The 18,669-nt window shown below is 34.8% G+C and overlaps 1 protein-coding gene across 5 annotated transcripts in view; it reads left to right on the top strand.

Moving 5' to 3' along the window:
* The first annotated feature begins 209 nt into the window (after positions 1 to 209).
* Positions 210 to 18,669, top strand: part of LOC125651201 (protein naked cuticle homolog 2-like) — a 35,544-nt gene continuing 17,084 nt past the window's right edge. The window contains exons 1-3 of one of the 5 annotated variants that reach the window (XM_048879781.2): positions 235 to 428; positions 1,013 to 1,039; positions 3,118 to 3,230. In XM_048879781.2, coding sequence (XP_048735738.2) covers positions 404 to 428; positions 1,013 to 1,039; positions 3,118 to 3,230 — 165 coding nt within the window. In that variant the 5' untranslated portion in view covers positions 235 to 403. Of the gene's footprint in view, positions 429 to 1,012; positions 1,040 to 3,117; positions 3,231 to 13,161; positions 13,214 to 18,669 lie in introns of those variants that run through there. The other 4 variants (XM_048879787.2, XM_048879791.2, XM_048879797.2 and 1 more) reach the window with 4 other exon arrangements.

The following is an 18,669-nucleotide window of genomic DNA, read 5'->3' as shown; positions in this document are numbered from 1 at the left end:
GGGATTTTTTGGAAAAAAATCAATATTTACCTCGCCGCCCTCGCTGAAAGATTTTTTTTTCTCTCTCTCTCCTGATTTATATTAATTATGCTAATTCAAATTGCACTCACTGGTAAGACAAACGGCAATTTTGTAGGACAAAAAGCTGAATTAAACGAACTTCGCCAATTACCAGTGACACCCTTCTCAGAAAATGAACTACGCCAACTGTCAGTCAAGTGGCGTAAATTCGGCCTAGCACCGCCCTCATAACTCTGTCAAGTGTGGTTTTCGTAAATAACTTTTGTGTGTTGCTCTGTTCTCGTAGTCCTTCATTGAAAATTGGATTTTGGGGGCTTGAAAACTTTGACTGTGAACGTGGAATTATAGTTTAGGAGTCATATGTGTTGTTTTAACAAAGAGAATGGGGAAACAGGCTAGTAAACACGGTAAGTTTTTCTACTCGTGGGTCTTCGCGCCCTAGAAATGTCACGAGCAGTTCCGTGGAATTGAATGGACATTGTCCATACTTGGCGGCGCACAGTGGCAGCTTGGAGGAACGATTTCCATTGTTGACTGGATAGCATTGATCCTCCTGAAGCAGGACAGCTACTTTGTCAGTTTGAGCGTATTGATTTGTTGTAATCCGATAATTGGAAATCATGGATGTTCTGTTTATATCACTTAAAACTACGGCTGTTTTAATTAAAACTAGTCGATCGTATCAATTCTGTGATGGTAAATTGCTACAACTAATTAAGCATGTACCAAAGTGGATAAAAAGAAATTGACGTATGCGAAGCATTAAACAATCAAGACGTGTGTAAGACATAGTTGACTGTTCAAAAAGTAGTGTGGGATTTATCATACGTCGAAGTACACATGTGCATGTCAAAATATTTGAATAGTATCACGCTTAATAGAATAGGCTCTATGTGTTTGACTATGATAACAGTGCTACTGCATGATTCTTAGCTATGAAAGTTGCCTTAATTGTGTAAAACATTTTCTTTGCATGATGTAAACAATCCAGCATACAGAGGAAAAGAGCCTCCTGATGGTGAGTGAACTCTTGTCTTTCTCTAGCCCCTGTCAAACCCTACGATAGTATCAACTCCTCTAGTCTCTGTCAAACCCTACGATAGTATCAACTCTAAGTCCCTGTCAAACCCTACGATAGTATCAACTCCTCTAGTCCCTGTCAAACCCTACGATACTATCAACTCCTCTTGTCCCTGTCAAACCCTACGATAGTATCAACTCCTCTAGCCCCTGTCAAACCCTACGATAGTATCATCTCCTCTAGTCCCTGTCAAACCCCACGATAGTATCAACTCCTCTAGTCCCTGTCAAACCCTACGATAGTATCAACTCCTCTAGCCCCTGTCAAACCCTACGATAGTATCATCTCCTCTAGTCCCTGTCAAACCCTACGATAGTATCATCTCCTCTAGTCCATGTCAAACCCCACGATAGTATCAACTCCTCTAGCCCCTGTCAAACCCTACGATAGTATCAACTCCTCTAGCCCCTGTCAAACCCTACGATAGTATCATCTCTAATCTAGCCCAGGGCTTGAAGCTAACTTTTTATGTCACCAGTCCAGCCGGACCCATGGGGTATAATTTCAACCAGTCCGCAGAAAAATTTACCAGTCCAGAAATTTCCAGAATTTACCAGAAATAATTAAACATATTTCGTTGATGTTATTAAAATGAAATTTAACTCGGTATGACAGTATTGTAACACTTAAATGTGGGATTTATATTTACGTATCAGATTCATCTGATATCTACAAATCGAAGCATGCCAAATGTGTGTATAAAATTGCTTAAGTATATTTTCCAAAATGATGCTTTAGAAAATTAACCAGTCACATCGGACTGACTAAAACAAATATCAGTCAGTCCGCCAGACTTTTAACCAGTCACAGACTGATGGGCATATGTTAATTTCGAGCCCTGCTAGCCCCTGTCAAACCCTACGATAGTATCAACTCCTCTAGTCCCTGTGAAACCCTACGATAGTGTCAATTCCTCTAGCCCATGTCAAACCCTACAATAGGATCAACTCCTCTAGTCCCGTTCAGATCCCCCTCATGATGGTAAGTGAACTCCTTTAGCCCCTGTTTAAGCTCACTCCTAATGGTGAGTGAACTCCCTCTCAAGCCCTTGTCAAACCCCTCTTCTTGTTTCAGAGCAATGTGATTCAGATTAATAGTGGTTGTATAGGGAGTGTTAGTGTGGTCTTCTGGGTAGTCTGGTTTCTTTCGTGCCACACACACACATACACACGCACATTGTCGCGCACACACACACCCTTGCACACACACACATCCTCGTGCACACTCACCCTTGCGCCAACATCTGTGCAAATAAAGACTAATTAAGGACTCCTTTGGAAGTAACCTCTGGACAATCCTTTCATCAACCATATACGTTGGATAATAAGGTTGATAATATAGCACACCATCATCTCCCAGCCACTTTGTTATGGCATTGCGAATATTACCTATGCAGTCATGGATATTATATCAGAAACATGCATCCATATCTTCCTGTTTCATGATCACAATTCCACAATATCTTAACATTTCACAGTATCTGCTTAGATACCTCATCTTTATCCCTTTGTTATTGTACAATAAGAGATAAGATGTTGTTCTGCTTCTGCCAGAAAAGTATCCAGAATGGATCAACATTGTCTTGTAACCAAGCTGCTTGTGTACGAATTGAAAGAATTGAACTTTCCAGTTGTTTACAAGTTCCCTAAATATATGTATACAGTAAGGCATGTGTTGAATGGCATGTTTTGTCACCCCTATGCAGACATTTAGAATTGTTTCTCCACACTGACAGTGAGATTAATGGACAGCTGACATAATTAAATTGATGCAGTCTTGCCAGGGGCCATTTATAATGAATACATGTATATGTACAATGTACCTACCGCATGTCTTAATTTGACTTTGTGCCCCACTAAGTTCACCTCATGCACCATGTGCATCTCATTAATAAAACATACTGTTTATCTGTAAATTATCTTTATGATATATAATTATATATTATGAAGTATACTAAATGATTAGATAAAGAAATTTAAATTAGCACTTGAAAAAGTTTTTCTCTCAATTTCCAGCAGAGTGCTTTCTTATCAGTGGTCAGTTTAACAAAGCTTTGGAGGAGCAGATTCTAAAGCAGACCAAGACAGGCTTTAACCTGGCAAACTACAACCTGGATACCTCTCTCTCAGTAAGTTTATATACCTTAGATATTTATATAGAATTATCTTTATCTAATGAATAGCCTCCCATGTTTAATGAGCCACTCCAATGGTATCTTTTCCAAATTGTTATGGTTAATGTATGCTTTCCATTTGCTTGCTTTTTAGATACTGCATGCCACAGGTGTTAGTGGATGTATTTTATGTCATGGTATGATTATTTTGAGAGGAAAGAACAATTTTTAAAGTACCTAATGGGACATAGTTTAACACAGACAATTAAAGTGTCCTATGGGTGAGGCACAGAGTGTGATATAGAAAAGCTATCAACACTGAAGGAGCGAGTGGTGGCCTTTGTGAATGCGCAATATTTGAAATCTTGAATGAAATTTGGTATATATTGTTTATCAGGTTAACATATATGTATCAGTCTTTAATATACATGTTCTATGGACTAAGTGGTACTAAAAGAAGAATGTTTGTTGTGTTTTAAATATTCAGTTTTCCTGTAGAAATAGGTTTCTGGACAAAAGTAGAGTGATGTCATGTAAACATACATCAAAGATAAAGGAGATGTTGCAAGTCTCCCATTTACTGTTACACTAGCAATTACTTCAAACCTCATCTGGGTACTTAAGAGTGTGCAATGGAATTTACTCCTGGTACTTATTAGTGGTTTGCATACCTTTATGTAGAGAGCTAATATGGAGCAATAAATTCCAGAATTATGCCAATTACTTGTGGCAAAATTCTCCTAGATATTCAATTTCCTGTTGCAAAAGGTGATTAAGGTCAGCTAGACAAAGATAATTGGAGCTTTTGTCATAAATTATATATATTTATCTATATAGAAGATGCCCAAGGTATGGATTTTAGATCTAGGAATGCTAAATTGAATAGAATGTCCAGACTATTGGATCATAACCATTCATCTATGGGGGGAAAAGAAGTCTGAGATCCAAACTCAGACTTTGGAAAAGATAGATTTTTTTTTTTTTTGCCTCAGAGTAAAAGCTTTGATTGATGTTGGGGAATTCTTTTAAAAGCAAAGGAAGAACAAAATGACATCTATTGAAGATGAAAAATTATGGTCCAGACAGAGCAGGCCAAATGCCAACATAAAAAGGCATAAAAGTTTTTTATTGGAGTTTGATTGTGGTGGGGTTTTTATGACACTTTGTCATGCAAATTCAATTTGTGTAGTCTTAGAAGATATTAAAAAAGGAAGTGGCCTCTTGTAGCAGCTCATTTTGCTGGTTTTATGAGTATGAGAAATTTGGTTGGGAACTTGGGACTCTCATTTTGAAGACTTGGAGTAGTAAGTTTCGTGGAGAAAACAAATTTATCTCATGCATTTATGAATACATCATAGTGGCATGATTAGAGAATATTAAAACCAATTTATTATATATTCAGTCTGGAAAAATATAATTGGCTTTTATTATCATTCTCTAAAAAGTTTATCTGTTTATCACATGAAAATTCATGAACACATTTATTGATGCAAACTTGGTTCTTAACAGAAAGATGGTAGAAATACCTTGGGTTGCAACAGTTTAAGAATTTAAAGAAATACTTGTATTTTTACTGATCATGAGAACGGGTATCTGGAATGTGACATCAGATGAGTTCACTAACAAGCCTTCACATGTTCTTTACCAAACAAAATTTTCAAAATACAGGAAAGACCCTATAGAATGCATTTACAGTAACATCAAATGCAGAAATTACCATTAGACAATTACTGTGTGTATTGATATTAAATGATCTAAAGGGCGATAAGATCTTGAAGCAAAATTTGATACTCTTTATCTCAGAGATAGTTGTTTATGTTGTTGTTAGATTTCAAAGTGGTTCTTGAAGTAAAAAAAAAAGTCCCAATGCTCCTAACACCACACATAGAATTTAAAACAAGGAATTCTTTTGATATGATTGAACTTCACAATGAGAGCATGTTCACAAGAAGACTTTTTTAGCTGGCAAAAATCACCGCTGAAGTATTTCTTAGTAGATTTTCAGACAGAAAGCTTGAAGGTGGGAATCTTTTGTTCATGTCGAGACGAGATGTGTAACTAGTTATTAGCCTTCAAAAAAGTATAATAAGGGGGTGTGGTGACACCTAAACATTGAAGGTCAACAAGTCCGAAACATCAAAGCCAGAGCAGGAGAGGGAATAATTAATGACACAAAACTTAATTGTATCAGAGTGTGCCATCCAGTATTTGTTCAGTAATTTGATAGTGGGAAACTGCTGTCATTAGTAGATTCACGTATTAATCAAGAAGTTATTTAGCTCTATTCATGAATGATCTGATCTTAAATTTTCAGAGATATCATTTCTCAACTCTGAGACTGTAGCTTGTAATAATGTCATAAATTTTCAAATAGGTAAATTCATTTTGGACTCTGATTGAGTTTACAGGATATATTGATGGTCTTTGTTCCCTCTGGGGATGATATTGTGATGTGCTTATTTTCAGGAGTTGAACTTAAAAAAAAAACATTGATAAAATCCAAGTGTTAAATGACTCGTGTGTGTTATTTATCAACCCTGTGCCTTCTAATGCTGACCCTTAACATTAGCATTGTTGTGGTTTTAAAATCTCAAGAAAAGGTCAATATTATGCTATTGTAAATGTTTTAAAGATGGCCCAAATCTTGGCTAGGCTATAGATTATCTGTCCATTCATAGAAAAATGACCAATCCCTATGTGACATGAGAGGGCCTTAATGGAATGTTGGATTTCTAAACTTCATAAATCTTAGGGATAGAATAGCTATACCCAATGGTAGATGATAAATTGGGTAAACAAATTTTTGACAGTCACCAGATTCTGTTGGAGATGGACTAGATTTTTGGTCTGTTAGAAAATTGTTCTTGGTATTCCATGGCAATAATGCAAGATATAAAGACTAGTGAAAAAATATAAGTCATTAGTGTCATGATTCAGAAACATTCATTTCATAAGTGTCACATGCTTTCTCTGTTGGGTGAAATGATAGGTTGACTAATCTAGTTCCAGGTGAGCTGGTAATTTGGCACAGTTGGACATTGGACAGGACTCTTTAAAATCCTACAAAAGATACATGGAAATCTTGTGGGATGCAGATTTTATATGTACACTTTATCATGCTAAGACCTCAAAATGCAAAAAATAAAAATGTATGATGTTGGATATCCGTTATTTTCTAAGAAGGTGTCACTTCCTTAGAGTGCAATAAAAATGACTTTATTGTGTTTTGAACAACCTTGTGAACTATTTAAAATGAATCGTTCCATTTTCTGAATAAAAATCCTTGCAGGCAATACCTGCACTTTGAATGAAGTTTACAGTTGATTATACCAGGTCTTCAAAAAATCCTGAACCTGACATATTTTTCTCCATTCAAAGCACAATTGTGCATTGTCATTTGATTTGGACTAATTCCCAGTCACCTTATGACTGTAAGTAAAGAGTTGATTTATGACTTAGGTTACAGAGTGGAAATAAATGTCTACCAAAAAGTACTCAATATATTTTTTAGTGCATTAACTTGTCGTGTACTTACCACTATTGGGTTCAGCTACAAAAAATATCAAGCTCTAGTATTGCACTTATTACAGGATGTATTTCTAACATGTTGTCATTTGGGAAAATTGCTGCAATATGTGTCTTCAAAGGGATTTTAACAACAGTTGAATCCAAACCATTTTATGTCCACTTGACCTGCATTTATGCATTATCTTTTGATGTGCAGAAATGTTTGTTCACTTCGATTTTGGTATGCCATAGAATATGTGTTTTGTTGACTGTGGATGTACATTGTACTTGGACAACTGTTAAATAAAATACAATTTATGAAGAAATTTTGTAGGTCACTTGAAACATAAAGTGGAAACAGTTCCATGAAAAAAAATTAATGTGTACTAGCAAGTTTCTAATCACAGCTTGAGGGATTTTGTTTTTCAGGAATTTGCAGTGAGTTGGGCGATAATGTAAACCCAAGTCATTCAATACACAGAACCTCATAGTTTATAGGAAACAGACAAAGGTTATCAGGGGTTCTAATCTAACAAGATGTCATACTCATAGTGCGCTGCTGCTTGTTTATGGTTTGGCTTAACCAAGACCCAGGGTACAATCAAAAGCACAAATGAAAATCATCATCCCTCTTTATTGTGGTTTTTCTTTGGGTTTGAAGAAACCTATACCTATTTATTTCTTGATCAGCATATGTTATTGATTTAAGTGTTTGCAGAATTTTTTTAAAAAAATTCTTCATTTCCTGTATCTCTGGTGGGTCTCTGACAAATGTTGGGGCAATTTATCATCCATTTGAAGTGTTTTCTCATTTTTGAGAAGCAATCATCCTGGACACACAGATTCAGAATAATAAGTCACTGTCCAACTGTGTAGTATTGCTAATGTGTAAAGCCCCAATGCTAGAGGGCCAATTTCTATTCGCGAGAACTTCAATTTTGTTCACAAGTTGTCTTGACAGTAGAATTGGCTCTGTTGGATTTGTATTATTTCAGAAAACATTCACTCCCGGGGCCTTTAAGGGACAGGGCAAAAGTTAACAAAATTGACAAATTTTCAGTAATCTTCTCTATAACTACACATCTGTAAGAAATGTCTTGTAGAACAGAAAGCCCCCTACCAAAATTGTAAAATTTCATGATACCCTGGGTAGAGGTTCTGACTCCAATGCAGGGCCAAATTTGACATATAATATGTGTGTATATGTGAAACATTTAGATTCCATCTTCTTTAATGCTATTGATACTTATTGAAACTAAATGGATATTTAGAAGTAGCCCTTCACCAAAATTGTATTGTTCATGATCCCATGAGTAGGGGTTTTGGTTCCAGGGTGGGGTCAAAACTATCATAGTCTATTATCATTTGAAAGAATTTTTTTTATGCCTCAGAGATATATATTGTTTTTGTCCTGTCTGTAATTCTGTCTGAAATTTTAACCTTGCTAATAACTTTTGAACAGTAAGTGCTAGAGCTTTGATATTTCACATGAGTATTCCTTGTGACAAGACCTTTCCATGGGTTCCAACATTTTTGACCCTGTGACTTTGACCTTGAAGTTTGACTTGTTTTGTTTTTTTTAAATTGACATTGGTCATAACTTCTAAATGGTAAATATTAAGCTTTCATATTGTACATGATATTTTTTTGTGACAAGATCTTTCTACTGGTACCAAGATATATATTTGTCCTTGTGATCTTGGCCATCTTTGGAATCGGGGGGGGGGGGGGGGGGGGGGCATTTGTGTTTCGCAAACACATCTTGTTTAATTTTGCTGATGCTGTATAAGAACTAATTGCATATTTTAAGGAAAAGCAGAAAGGGATGTACCAAAAACCCAGGAGTTCTGACTCAAAGCCGGGTCCAAAACAGTCATAGAGTGTTAATATAACATATATAGTATGTAAAGTCTTTCATCAGTATGGGCACTTTTGGGGGGCATTTGTAATAGAACACATCTTGTTTTATACTGCTGCTGAATATTAAAATTTAGCTTAGGAAATTATAAATTTCATAACCCTTGATAGTGAACTAAAACGTAGGTTACTGATAAGGCCTGTGGACTTCTTGTTAGGTTTCAACAAGTTGTTCATTGGATACTTGTGCAATTCAATGTATGAGTTACTTTGTCAGTTACAAGTATAGTTATTCTAAAAATAAACAATAAACCACAATCACCTAAGACTTATACTCTAGGTGCTCTTTATTGATCTATTTTGATTTGATGGTAAATTATGTAAATAAGACAATTTCAATATCTTAACACAAAAATTTTGATTTTAAGGAAATGATCTACAAGCTCATCAGACTTTAAGATTTGTAATTTTCATTGGCCTCAGACAGGGATTTCAGTTTTCAAGAGGTGACAGGACATATGTTTTAGGACAGGCACTTAAAGTATGGATACTCCTACCCCCACTTTTAATTTATTTATTTGTGGGTGGGGGGGGGGGGGACGATAATTTCTCCAAAATGTGTGGATACCCTGTCTCTCTCATTCCAATTTTGTCAAATCTCTCAAGCTTACAAAAAGCATGAAATGATTAGATAAATCAAAATTGGTATGTGGTAGCCAGGAATTCCTTCATTTTTGAGAAATTATCCCCCGCAAATTCAAAAAATCAGAAGGGGGGATAATAGTTTCCATAACTCAGGTACCTGTGTGTTTTACAACACATTTTGTAGTGCAAATGAACAAATGAGATCTCACTGATAATGAAGTTTGCAGTATTGCAACCTTATTTTGTACATTCTTGTGTGGTATAACCTGATATGAAATTGACATAAAATCAGTTGCGACAATTTTTTTTTCTTTTTTCCAAATATTTGTGCTATGCAGTCAGTAATTATATCAAAGAGGGATGTGTCATAATTAATAGAGTGATAATCTGCAATATGTCTTTTGTTAGTGACTTAAGGCCAAGGCTTGTAGTGATTAGATGCAATGTCTTTGGAGATAATGTACATATCTGGGACAAATCTTCTGTCTCTCAATCTTTCTGTCAGAAGAAAGAGCTTTGAAGCTTGAGCATTCTTGGATATAATCTCTTTGAAATGGAATATTTGAAATCTAACATTACTAGCTATTGGAGATAAAATTGGCCATTGCCTATGCAAACAATTTCATTACATGCAAGTTATCCAATCAGATAAGGAGAGTTGAAGAGATACTTTCTCAATGTCAGAGCTTTTGATGTCGATTTCAGGTGTGTAATTGATCTACAGATCAATTGAGTGATCAGTTTCATTCATATTTAGTTACACTGTTACTCAAACATTTAAAAAAAAGTTATAAGATGACAGTCGTAGTAATTATATTCATTCTTTTCTCATTTTGTCGAAACTTCATATGTTGGGGAAAGTGTATATAAATTCTTAGTTGAAAGAGCAAATGAAAATCTAATAAGTGTGTGTGATTGAAAAGCATTGTTTATGTATTGGTATAAATCAATTTTTGGAGACAATTTACCTGGAGTTCTTCATATCAATTTTATGCTGTAATTTTTATATCTTTTTACTTAAATCACAGGGTATGACAATGTCATAATCTAGAAATTCTCCTTCCATGCTTATGAGCCATTTGTTTGGATGCATTAGTTAATTGATTTTCATTCAGCATCTCCCATCTGACTTAATCTTATATTATGCTGTTGGTTGGAAATTTTTTGTATGTTTACTTTTGCTTTGCCCATATCATATTTCTGTGATATGGGAATGCGTTTTAATCATTTAGTAGTATATTGCTTGTCACAAAAACAGGTGAAATTCAAGGTAGTCGTTTGGCTTAATGTCGTTTTTGAGGGTTAATAAAAAAGGAGTGTGACACGTAGTTTCATGAGTATTATTCTCATGTGGGATAACTTGATCTTTTATCATCATGTGTGCGTCCTGATGTTACGTATTCATTTCACAGAAACTTTGGTCGTTGGATTTTTTTCATTAATTTTTTTAGTAGTGAATTGATTAAAATTTGAAAATGATCCCTTCCTTCAATAAAAACATTGCAGATCATTAGTGTTTTCACTGCATCCATCACAAAGAGGTGTGTTGATTACCCAGAAAATGAGGTCGTTCATCATTGAAGTTCAAAGGCAGGGATGGATCTGGGTTTATTTGGATTTGAGAGTTTTTTAGAAGCCAGGGCCAGTTTATCATGTTTTTCTGAAACGGTGTTTAGTCTGTAACAGATGAGATGTTGTTTTATTGTTTACAAAGGTTGCATGAACTTGTATGACATCTGGGACAAGTACACTATACAGATTGAAATTTCTTCAATAGAGCTGTTTTTAACATTTAATAAAACTGTATTTGAAATTTCTTACCTTTTCCCCCAAAAAACCCCAACTTTATAAAACCAAGGAACTGTTCAAAAATATTTTTACTTGATTCTGATGTACATAATAGCCAAGAGGGAACAATGATTTTCCTAAGATTTGTTCAAGAATTTGGTTAATGTCCAATGCTGCAAACATTTGAAAGAAGTATGTGTAATTACAGCATAAAAACCAAATCTGCCTTTCAGTATACTTTGCCGCCAACTGTCACTCTGTGTTAGGGATATTTTTCATCACAGCCAGCATTTTCTGACAGTGTGTGGGGGTCATTCAGGTACTAGGCTGGAATACACAAATTCCACATTAGAGAACAACTGAAATGGGGATGTTTTAAGTACAATAGCATGTAAGTGGTGTAGGTAAGTGATTGACCCTCTGTCTGCAGTAGATAGTGACCAGTCAAAATTACTTAGCATCAGTGCATTGAAAGCTACATTAAGGACAAGTACATTAGCATATATATGAAAATGATATCTGCTCTGATGGCTCTGTAGAGGTCATATGAGAGACTCTTGGAGAGATATTTATAAGGTGTCATTCCAGTTTTGTAATTGCATCTATTTTTCCAAAGATGTGGGCACTCGTCATATGTAACTCAATTAGAGATGTGATATTGACAAGAAGCCCAAGTCTTCTTTTTTAGAAACAGAGACTTAGGACATGATGGATAGAAAAATTGCCCAATTAGAGCTCAAATTGACAGAATACTGGGAGATTTATTATGGGATAGATTACACTTCTGTTCCCTAATGTTGGACCATTAGTGGTTCTTCTCATTCTGTCCAAGAAAAACACTGAAATTGCCTAATATTGATGATCAAGGACATGACTGCAATGCATAAATCTTGTATAAGCGGAATGACAGTCATGCAGTAATGCTTTAAATGTGCATTTTGGTTGACAACTATGATGTAGTGCCTCTTCCCTGCTAGTCTGTAATTATGTACATGTATATCATTCCTTGTTTGTTTTGGAAAACTGGGGGTGAGGTAATTCTGGGCTGCTAGTCTCTAATTGCTGTGACTATCATAGAGTCAATTCTGAACAGCTGCTCTGATAATAATCCCTTCAGAATTTTTTTTTTTGCTGCTGTTGAATTACAGAGTCAGGGAATTCACTGAGGGAGATTTCATAGCCTATACATTTAATTAGTATTTCAGAAGAAAAACAGACTAGATCAAGAGATACAAGATAAATTATTGTCTTCTCTGTAAGTGAAGCGATTTTTGATCAAAAATTTATTGTAGATATTTCAAAGGAAGGATTAAAAGGAACAATTTTCCACTGTACAACTCATTGAATAGGAAGAAAGCATTGTATCAATATTAATCAAATTGATGGGAGGAAGTTCATTGCTTTCAGTTGACTGCAAGTTGTCTTATGAATTCCTCCACTCAAGAGTAGAGAGAAAAATAAAAAATAGCTTTAATGAAACATCAAATGATGTTATTTTCTTTTTTGGTGCTTTGATGTAGGAAGGTAAGAGTTTGTCAACATTGACTACATTGAACTAGGAGGCCTGAGTTCAATTCTCAATCCTGTCACTGCATCAGATGTTAGCATGGGTAGTGAGCTGTTCCCTCACAAAATGCCTGCATTGTAAGTGAAAGTCACAGATTTTTCAGATATGGTCTTAGAAACATGACGGGCATCAGCACAATAAAGAATCCTCACTTCTATGACCATGAGTGCTATGCATAGGTCAAGATTTGTGACACTTTACCTGCAAAGCTCAGGTGAATGTCTCTACATAAGTGAACATACAAATAAACACAATATGTTGTTTGAAATGACCATTCAAATTAATTGTTGCAGGAAACCTGTGTTAGTCTATTGTAATTCTAAATTGAATGGAAAAAATTCTTAGATAGGAGAGCTAAATGCTTGAAAAATGGATGTTTTATATGTATTCAAGTTCCCAAATACTGATGTAATGTGAGTAGATACCATATTTAAACAACTAAACAGTAATTTTCTATCTGCAGTTTGGTTCCCAGCTAATTCTTGAGGTGTTTAGGAGTTTTCACAAATTAAGTAATTAGCACCCAAATCAAGGGAGGGCTCATTACATTTGCTTTGCTGTTTTAACACTCCTTTTTTCTAGGTGAACCATTACTGAAAAGGCCTAGGAATATGACTGCAGGGTTGATGTAATTGTATGTATCATCGAGTGAATTCAGTTTGCATTCATTCTCATAATGAAAGGTGAAGATAATGAATAGTGATCAATCTCATAACGTCTGTAAGCAATACAAAATCGAGAGTTGGGCAAACACGGACCCCTGGAAATACCTAAGGTGGCATCAGATGCCTAGGAGAAGTAAGCATCCCCTTGACCAGTCACACCTGCTGTGAGCCCTATCTCTTGATTAGCTAAACAGAATTGTCTGTAGTAAAAAAAAAAGTGCCAAGAATGGCCTAACAACTGGTATGAAACAAATCCGACAGCATTTGCCCCAATGATAGGTTACATTGGCAAACTAGATTGTTATAATGACCACAGAATTGGCAAAATTCTGACTTTAAACGAGACTGTTGCAAACCCATCACCATCAACATGTTTGTCAGTAGCCTGTCTCAATTTGAAAACTGATCATTGCAGAACAGGCTCTTGCATATCAAATCAGTTGAGATATATATGCACCATATGCAGGTGATAATGGAATATTGCTACACAAATATGGGAAGTTACTGATGGAGAAGCTGAAGTGATCCCGTTTGTCATAAAGTTGAGTTGTTAGTTTGCCGTTACTATCTATTTTCAATGAAATACTTTACTGGTTTGTAACACTGAAGATGACTCCGGGTTTCCCTGTCCGTCCCTCTGTCAGTAATTCTGTTCCATTGGTTTTTCCCTTTATGCTTGTGAGGATTCATTTGAAACTTGCAGTGTAGTTTCAGAGTGGCAAACTACAAATCGAGTTTGAATTTCATAACAGTTGATCAACAGATGTGAAAGAAATTAATTTTTATATTGCTACATTTTTATATTCATCGGATTTTGTTCTGATGGAAAGGCTGTAAAAGTAGGACATATGAAAAGAGGCAGTTGATGAAACTCAGTTGCTGATTGTGTAAATAACACTTAATTTCAAGCTCTCTAATCACAAAAATAACATATCAATGAAAATATTATATCAAATCTGTTAATTAATCATTTTTTTATGTAGTCATTAAACAAAAAGTGATCAGTCGACAGTATACTCAATTTACTGCATTTCTGCAATCCAACTGTAATCACAGGTATTCAAAATCTGCCTTTGGACAGTTGATGGTAAGTAATATATTACAATCAGGGTTCAGAAGTCCTTTATAAGTAATTAAAGCACAGATATGAATGTTATATTATTGAGTTGTTTACTTCTTTGACACTGGTAAACATATGACAGTCAGTTTTAAATTTTCTTGGTTGTTTTTATAATTTATAGCTACTGAGTTATCAAACTCAAATTTACTATGTGACATTTAAGAATTTAGGATATTATGATTATGCTGAGTTGGTACCAATATTTTGGGTCACAGTTCAAGTTCAAACAGCATTAAATGTACATTTTCTCGAATTGCATTCGTCAGTTAATGGGGGTGCCAATAGGGTACAGCAATACTCTCAGAATGCTTGTTCCAAGATGATAGACTTTATATATTGCAGAATGAAATGTGGGGTTATCGTTATATATCTGTTAAAGTTCATATGTCAAGGTCAAAATTGACACAAAAGGACTTTGTTTTGGTACATAACACATCTACAGACTACGTAATTAGTATTCAGATTGATAGAATAGCCAGTGCATGAATATAAGTGATGCCTTTTGCATTCCTTCCTGTCAAAAAAGTGTACAATGTGAACATATCTCATATGTTGCATCTTGTGATGAGCCAAGACCTCACAGAAGGAACTTGTAAGAGCTATGTCCCTTTATCAGCGTCATGGGCCTTGTCCAATGGGTAATTTATGAGAGTGGGTGTTGTGGATGCAAAAGATCCAAGGAAATTTTTTGGCATTTATCACATGAATTCCATTTGATAACTCTTATTTTATTACAGTTTTTAAACAGTTGAATGCAAACATGAATGGTTATCTTTCATTTGAAAAAAAGGACTTTAGAATTTTTTAATAATAATGTTGCCAAAAGATATGAGAATTTAAATAGGAACTGGAAAGCCGAAAAGTCTTGTAAGTGACCGTTTTTTAACCTTTTAAATGTTCTGTATATATAGACACATATTGGACAGTTCAAAGCAATGCATGTACGTAGATATTAATCTGTAATTTGTCTTTTATAGCCATTGCAAGGTTCCTCTCTTTTCCTAAAAGATCAATGGAAACTTTATCTGGGAATATTATGATAGGACAGGCCGTGTTATTACCATGTAATAGTTAAATCTCTTTGTAATCAGACCGTTCAAAGTAAAAACAGGCTTTATGGAATATTAATTGAGGAATATTGGGGACAATTATCTAATCCATCAGAAATTCATTATGCTATTGTCCTGCGATAAAGTGGGGCCTTTGGCTGTAGCTGTTACTTGTGAGGCTGACTATCGTAGTTATAAAGGCAGTTATAAAGGTCGACTAGCAGAAATCAAAATGGTGAAATCAATCACAGATGACTGATCAAAGGAGACCAGTCTATTTATCTGACCAGTAATGGGTCAGGACTAAATCCGCAGTGAAGATCACTGGGGATTGGGCCTTATGAGATGTCGACCATTGTGGAATCGCACAATTAAAGAGTCCCATCACCATGTAAGGGATTTATATTTCTGATCTTTGTGGAAAAAGCACGCCTTTCATCACTCGCTAACGCTAAAATACATGTATTATTTGTTAACATACTCAAATTAGTATATCCCAGGGAAGCTTTTGTACTAGAGTGAATTGACATTATTGCAGATTAAGATACCTAGACTTTAATATACTTATTTTTGTAAACTTGCAATTTCTTTGGCAACTGGTGAAAAACCTTATCATGAAGGGTAAAGCTTATTTGGTCCATTAATTGACTTGATATCAATGAGTTGTGTGGTTGTATGACAATTTATTCTATAAAGATAAGGATCAAAACTTGAGTTCACTTTAGATGATAGATTACAAGTATATATCTTTAAACAAACTTAATGTGTAGAATTTGAAATGCTTGTTCACAATGCATTTTGTATATCTATATATATATATATACACTTTCTTCAGTCTAAATTAAATACAAACAGTATATGGCTAGTTTGAAAACTAGAAAGTCTTCATAGAGGACTTCATATTTTAAAATACTTAATAACTGTAAAATATTTTGGAGATAGAAAATTCTTGTATAGATCATATAGAAGTGTAAAACCAATTGCTGTTGGTGACTATTACAAATTTGTTTGGATATTAAAGGAACATTATTTTTGTGCATTTACTACTCTTCCTCATACATTCATGCTCTTTTATTTATATAGCATCGAAGCATGTTTTGATAATACGTATGTATAGAATTTTATTTCAGTTGACTACAAAGTTTTATAATAGTTGAATGGTGCTAAAAGGAGAGAAAATTAAATGCTGTAAACACGAAACACTCTCATTAAGATAAACCTGCTATTGTCAATAATAAGTCCCATTTATACTGAGAAAGTTGTCAGAATTTTTATCTATATCTAGCTATGCGAGTTATTCCATATGCTGTTTTTTGCGATATTGATCTCTTTAAATGGGGGCAGAAATGATTTGATGACCAGCCAGTGTTTGAAGCCAATACTTTGATCATTTGTTTATTGTCAGGTCTTGTAGCGAAAATCTGCATAAGGTTGATGTTGCCTTCTACCAAAATACAGACTGGTCGAAACTTTTTATAGAGATAGAGAAGTATGTATCTGATAATTGTTTTTATGAAATAAATAATATTTAGAGCAGGGCAGACAGTATGAGAATGACTCCTTTGATCTTTTGCTAGGGATTAGTGCACTGGCTACGAACCTTCAGATTTTAGAATTCAAAGAATCTTCTGGAGGCATCTGCAGGCGATGAACCTGTCAATAGTTTTATTTTTAAACTGTTTTTTCATGAATACAACATAATGTTTTCATCAACTTCTCATAATTTTTATTGTCGATTTAAATATTTGTGTTATTTTTCTGCAAAAACGTAGCAGAAGTTGTTTATTTTTTATTTTGTATATTCATTTGTGATATTCTATGAATGGTTCTTTCAAATCAATTTCTTGTTTAAAGTCAAGTTGAACAAACACTTCAGGGTTTTCATGAAGTTTGTTTGTACTCTACAGGTTTTTATGAAGATACCCATTTACCTTTTGTTTTCAACACCTGTACAGCTAATCTCACAGGTGTTGGGAAACTGGCAAAATGTTTTGTAACTGTCACTAAAGAAGAATGATTTAAAGTAAGCGGAAAATTTTGTTTGAAATATAAAGCTCTTTTTAATGTCTCCTTTGAATAAGTTGCCATAAAGATGAAACTGCAAAGCCAATTAGTGGTTGTCTTCACAAGGCTTACTGCAGAAGCATTTTGAAGCTGTAAATGTATAAAGGACTCTGTGGTGTACACAGGGATTTCTGAGGAGGAATGTTTTATCCAGGACAATGTTCTCAAATCCTACTTTGCTTAAAAACTTCACCTGACAAATAAGCCAGCTTAAACCACCATAGGATAGGTAGTTCTTTTTTTCTGTGAGAAAGACTTGCACTAAACATGCTAGGTTGAGGTTTTCTTAATTACATGAATTTTGTTCCAATATTAAATTGAGTTTTCCTTGCATTACTGCTTCAGATTTCTTTGATTGTGAATTGTTTGAAAGATTTACAGTGTAAGTATTAGGTTGATTTTGATCTATTTGGTTTAAGAAATGCCTCAATCATCATTTCTTGTGATAAATGAAATGTACTCTGAATTAATTTGTGGGAGTTACATGCCAGTCCATTGTAATCCTTGTGAAATGTCAATTGCTGTAATGTTTTATATTGCCTGATTAATGCATGCACAGTTCATATATAATTGATGACCAGCTTGGTAGTTCATTTGTTTAAGACCATTGTTATTCTCTGGCTTGTATTTTTATGCTCTTAAAAGTGTAATTGCTGGTTCTATGCTCTTTATATCTGTTAAAGCAAATCAATGCTAAAGAGGAAATGTTTTACACCTAAAACAGCATTATATATCTATGCTTTATCAATGTGCTTTTAATAATGAATGCAAATTACTGAAGCAGTCCTGGCTTTGGGAGAGAGATCAGACGGTCCTCCACCTGAAGGAATTATGCTATCTCTTTTAACTTGTCTTTGGAGATTTCACTGCTTGTTGTATCATAACAGTTAAGTTGTTGGAGTATCATGAAAGAGTCTATACCTTCATTACTTTGGTTCAGTGTGAAGTTTTGTCCCTTTCAAACTGAGACAGGATTTTTGGGTGTGTTCTGTCTGTCCATCCTGCCGTCTGTCTATAATATCATGAGTTTTAAATGAAATCTCCATTACATTGACAGATCAGTTATAGCATTTCTATTGAATAACTTTGTACGAGATGTGTGACCCTTTGGTATGAACAGATTCTTATTCAGCGGTGGGGAGGCAGGAACAATTCATGCAATGCGCTTTACCAATACTGCAGAATGCTGTTA

This window comes from Ostrea edulis, chromosome 1 (assembly GCF_947568905.1).
Source record: "Ostrea edulis chromosome 1, xbOstEdul1.1, whole genome shotgun sequence".
Classification (NCBI taxonomy): domain Eukaryota; kingdom Metazoa; phylum Mollusca; class Bivalvia; order Ostreida; family Ostreidae; genus Ostrea; species Ostrea edulis.
Note: the sequence above shows the minus strand (reverse complement) of the source record. Positions and strands in the feature narration are given on the sequence as shown.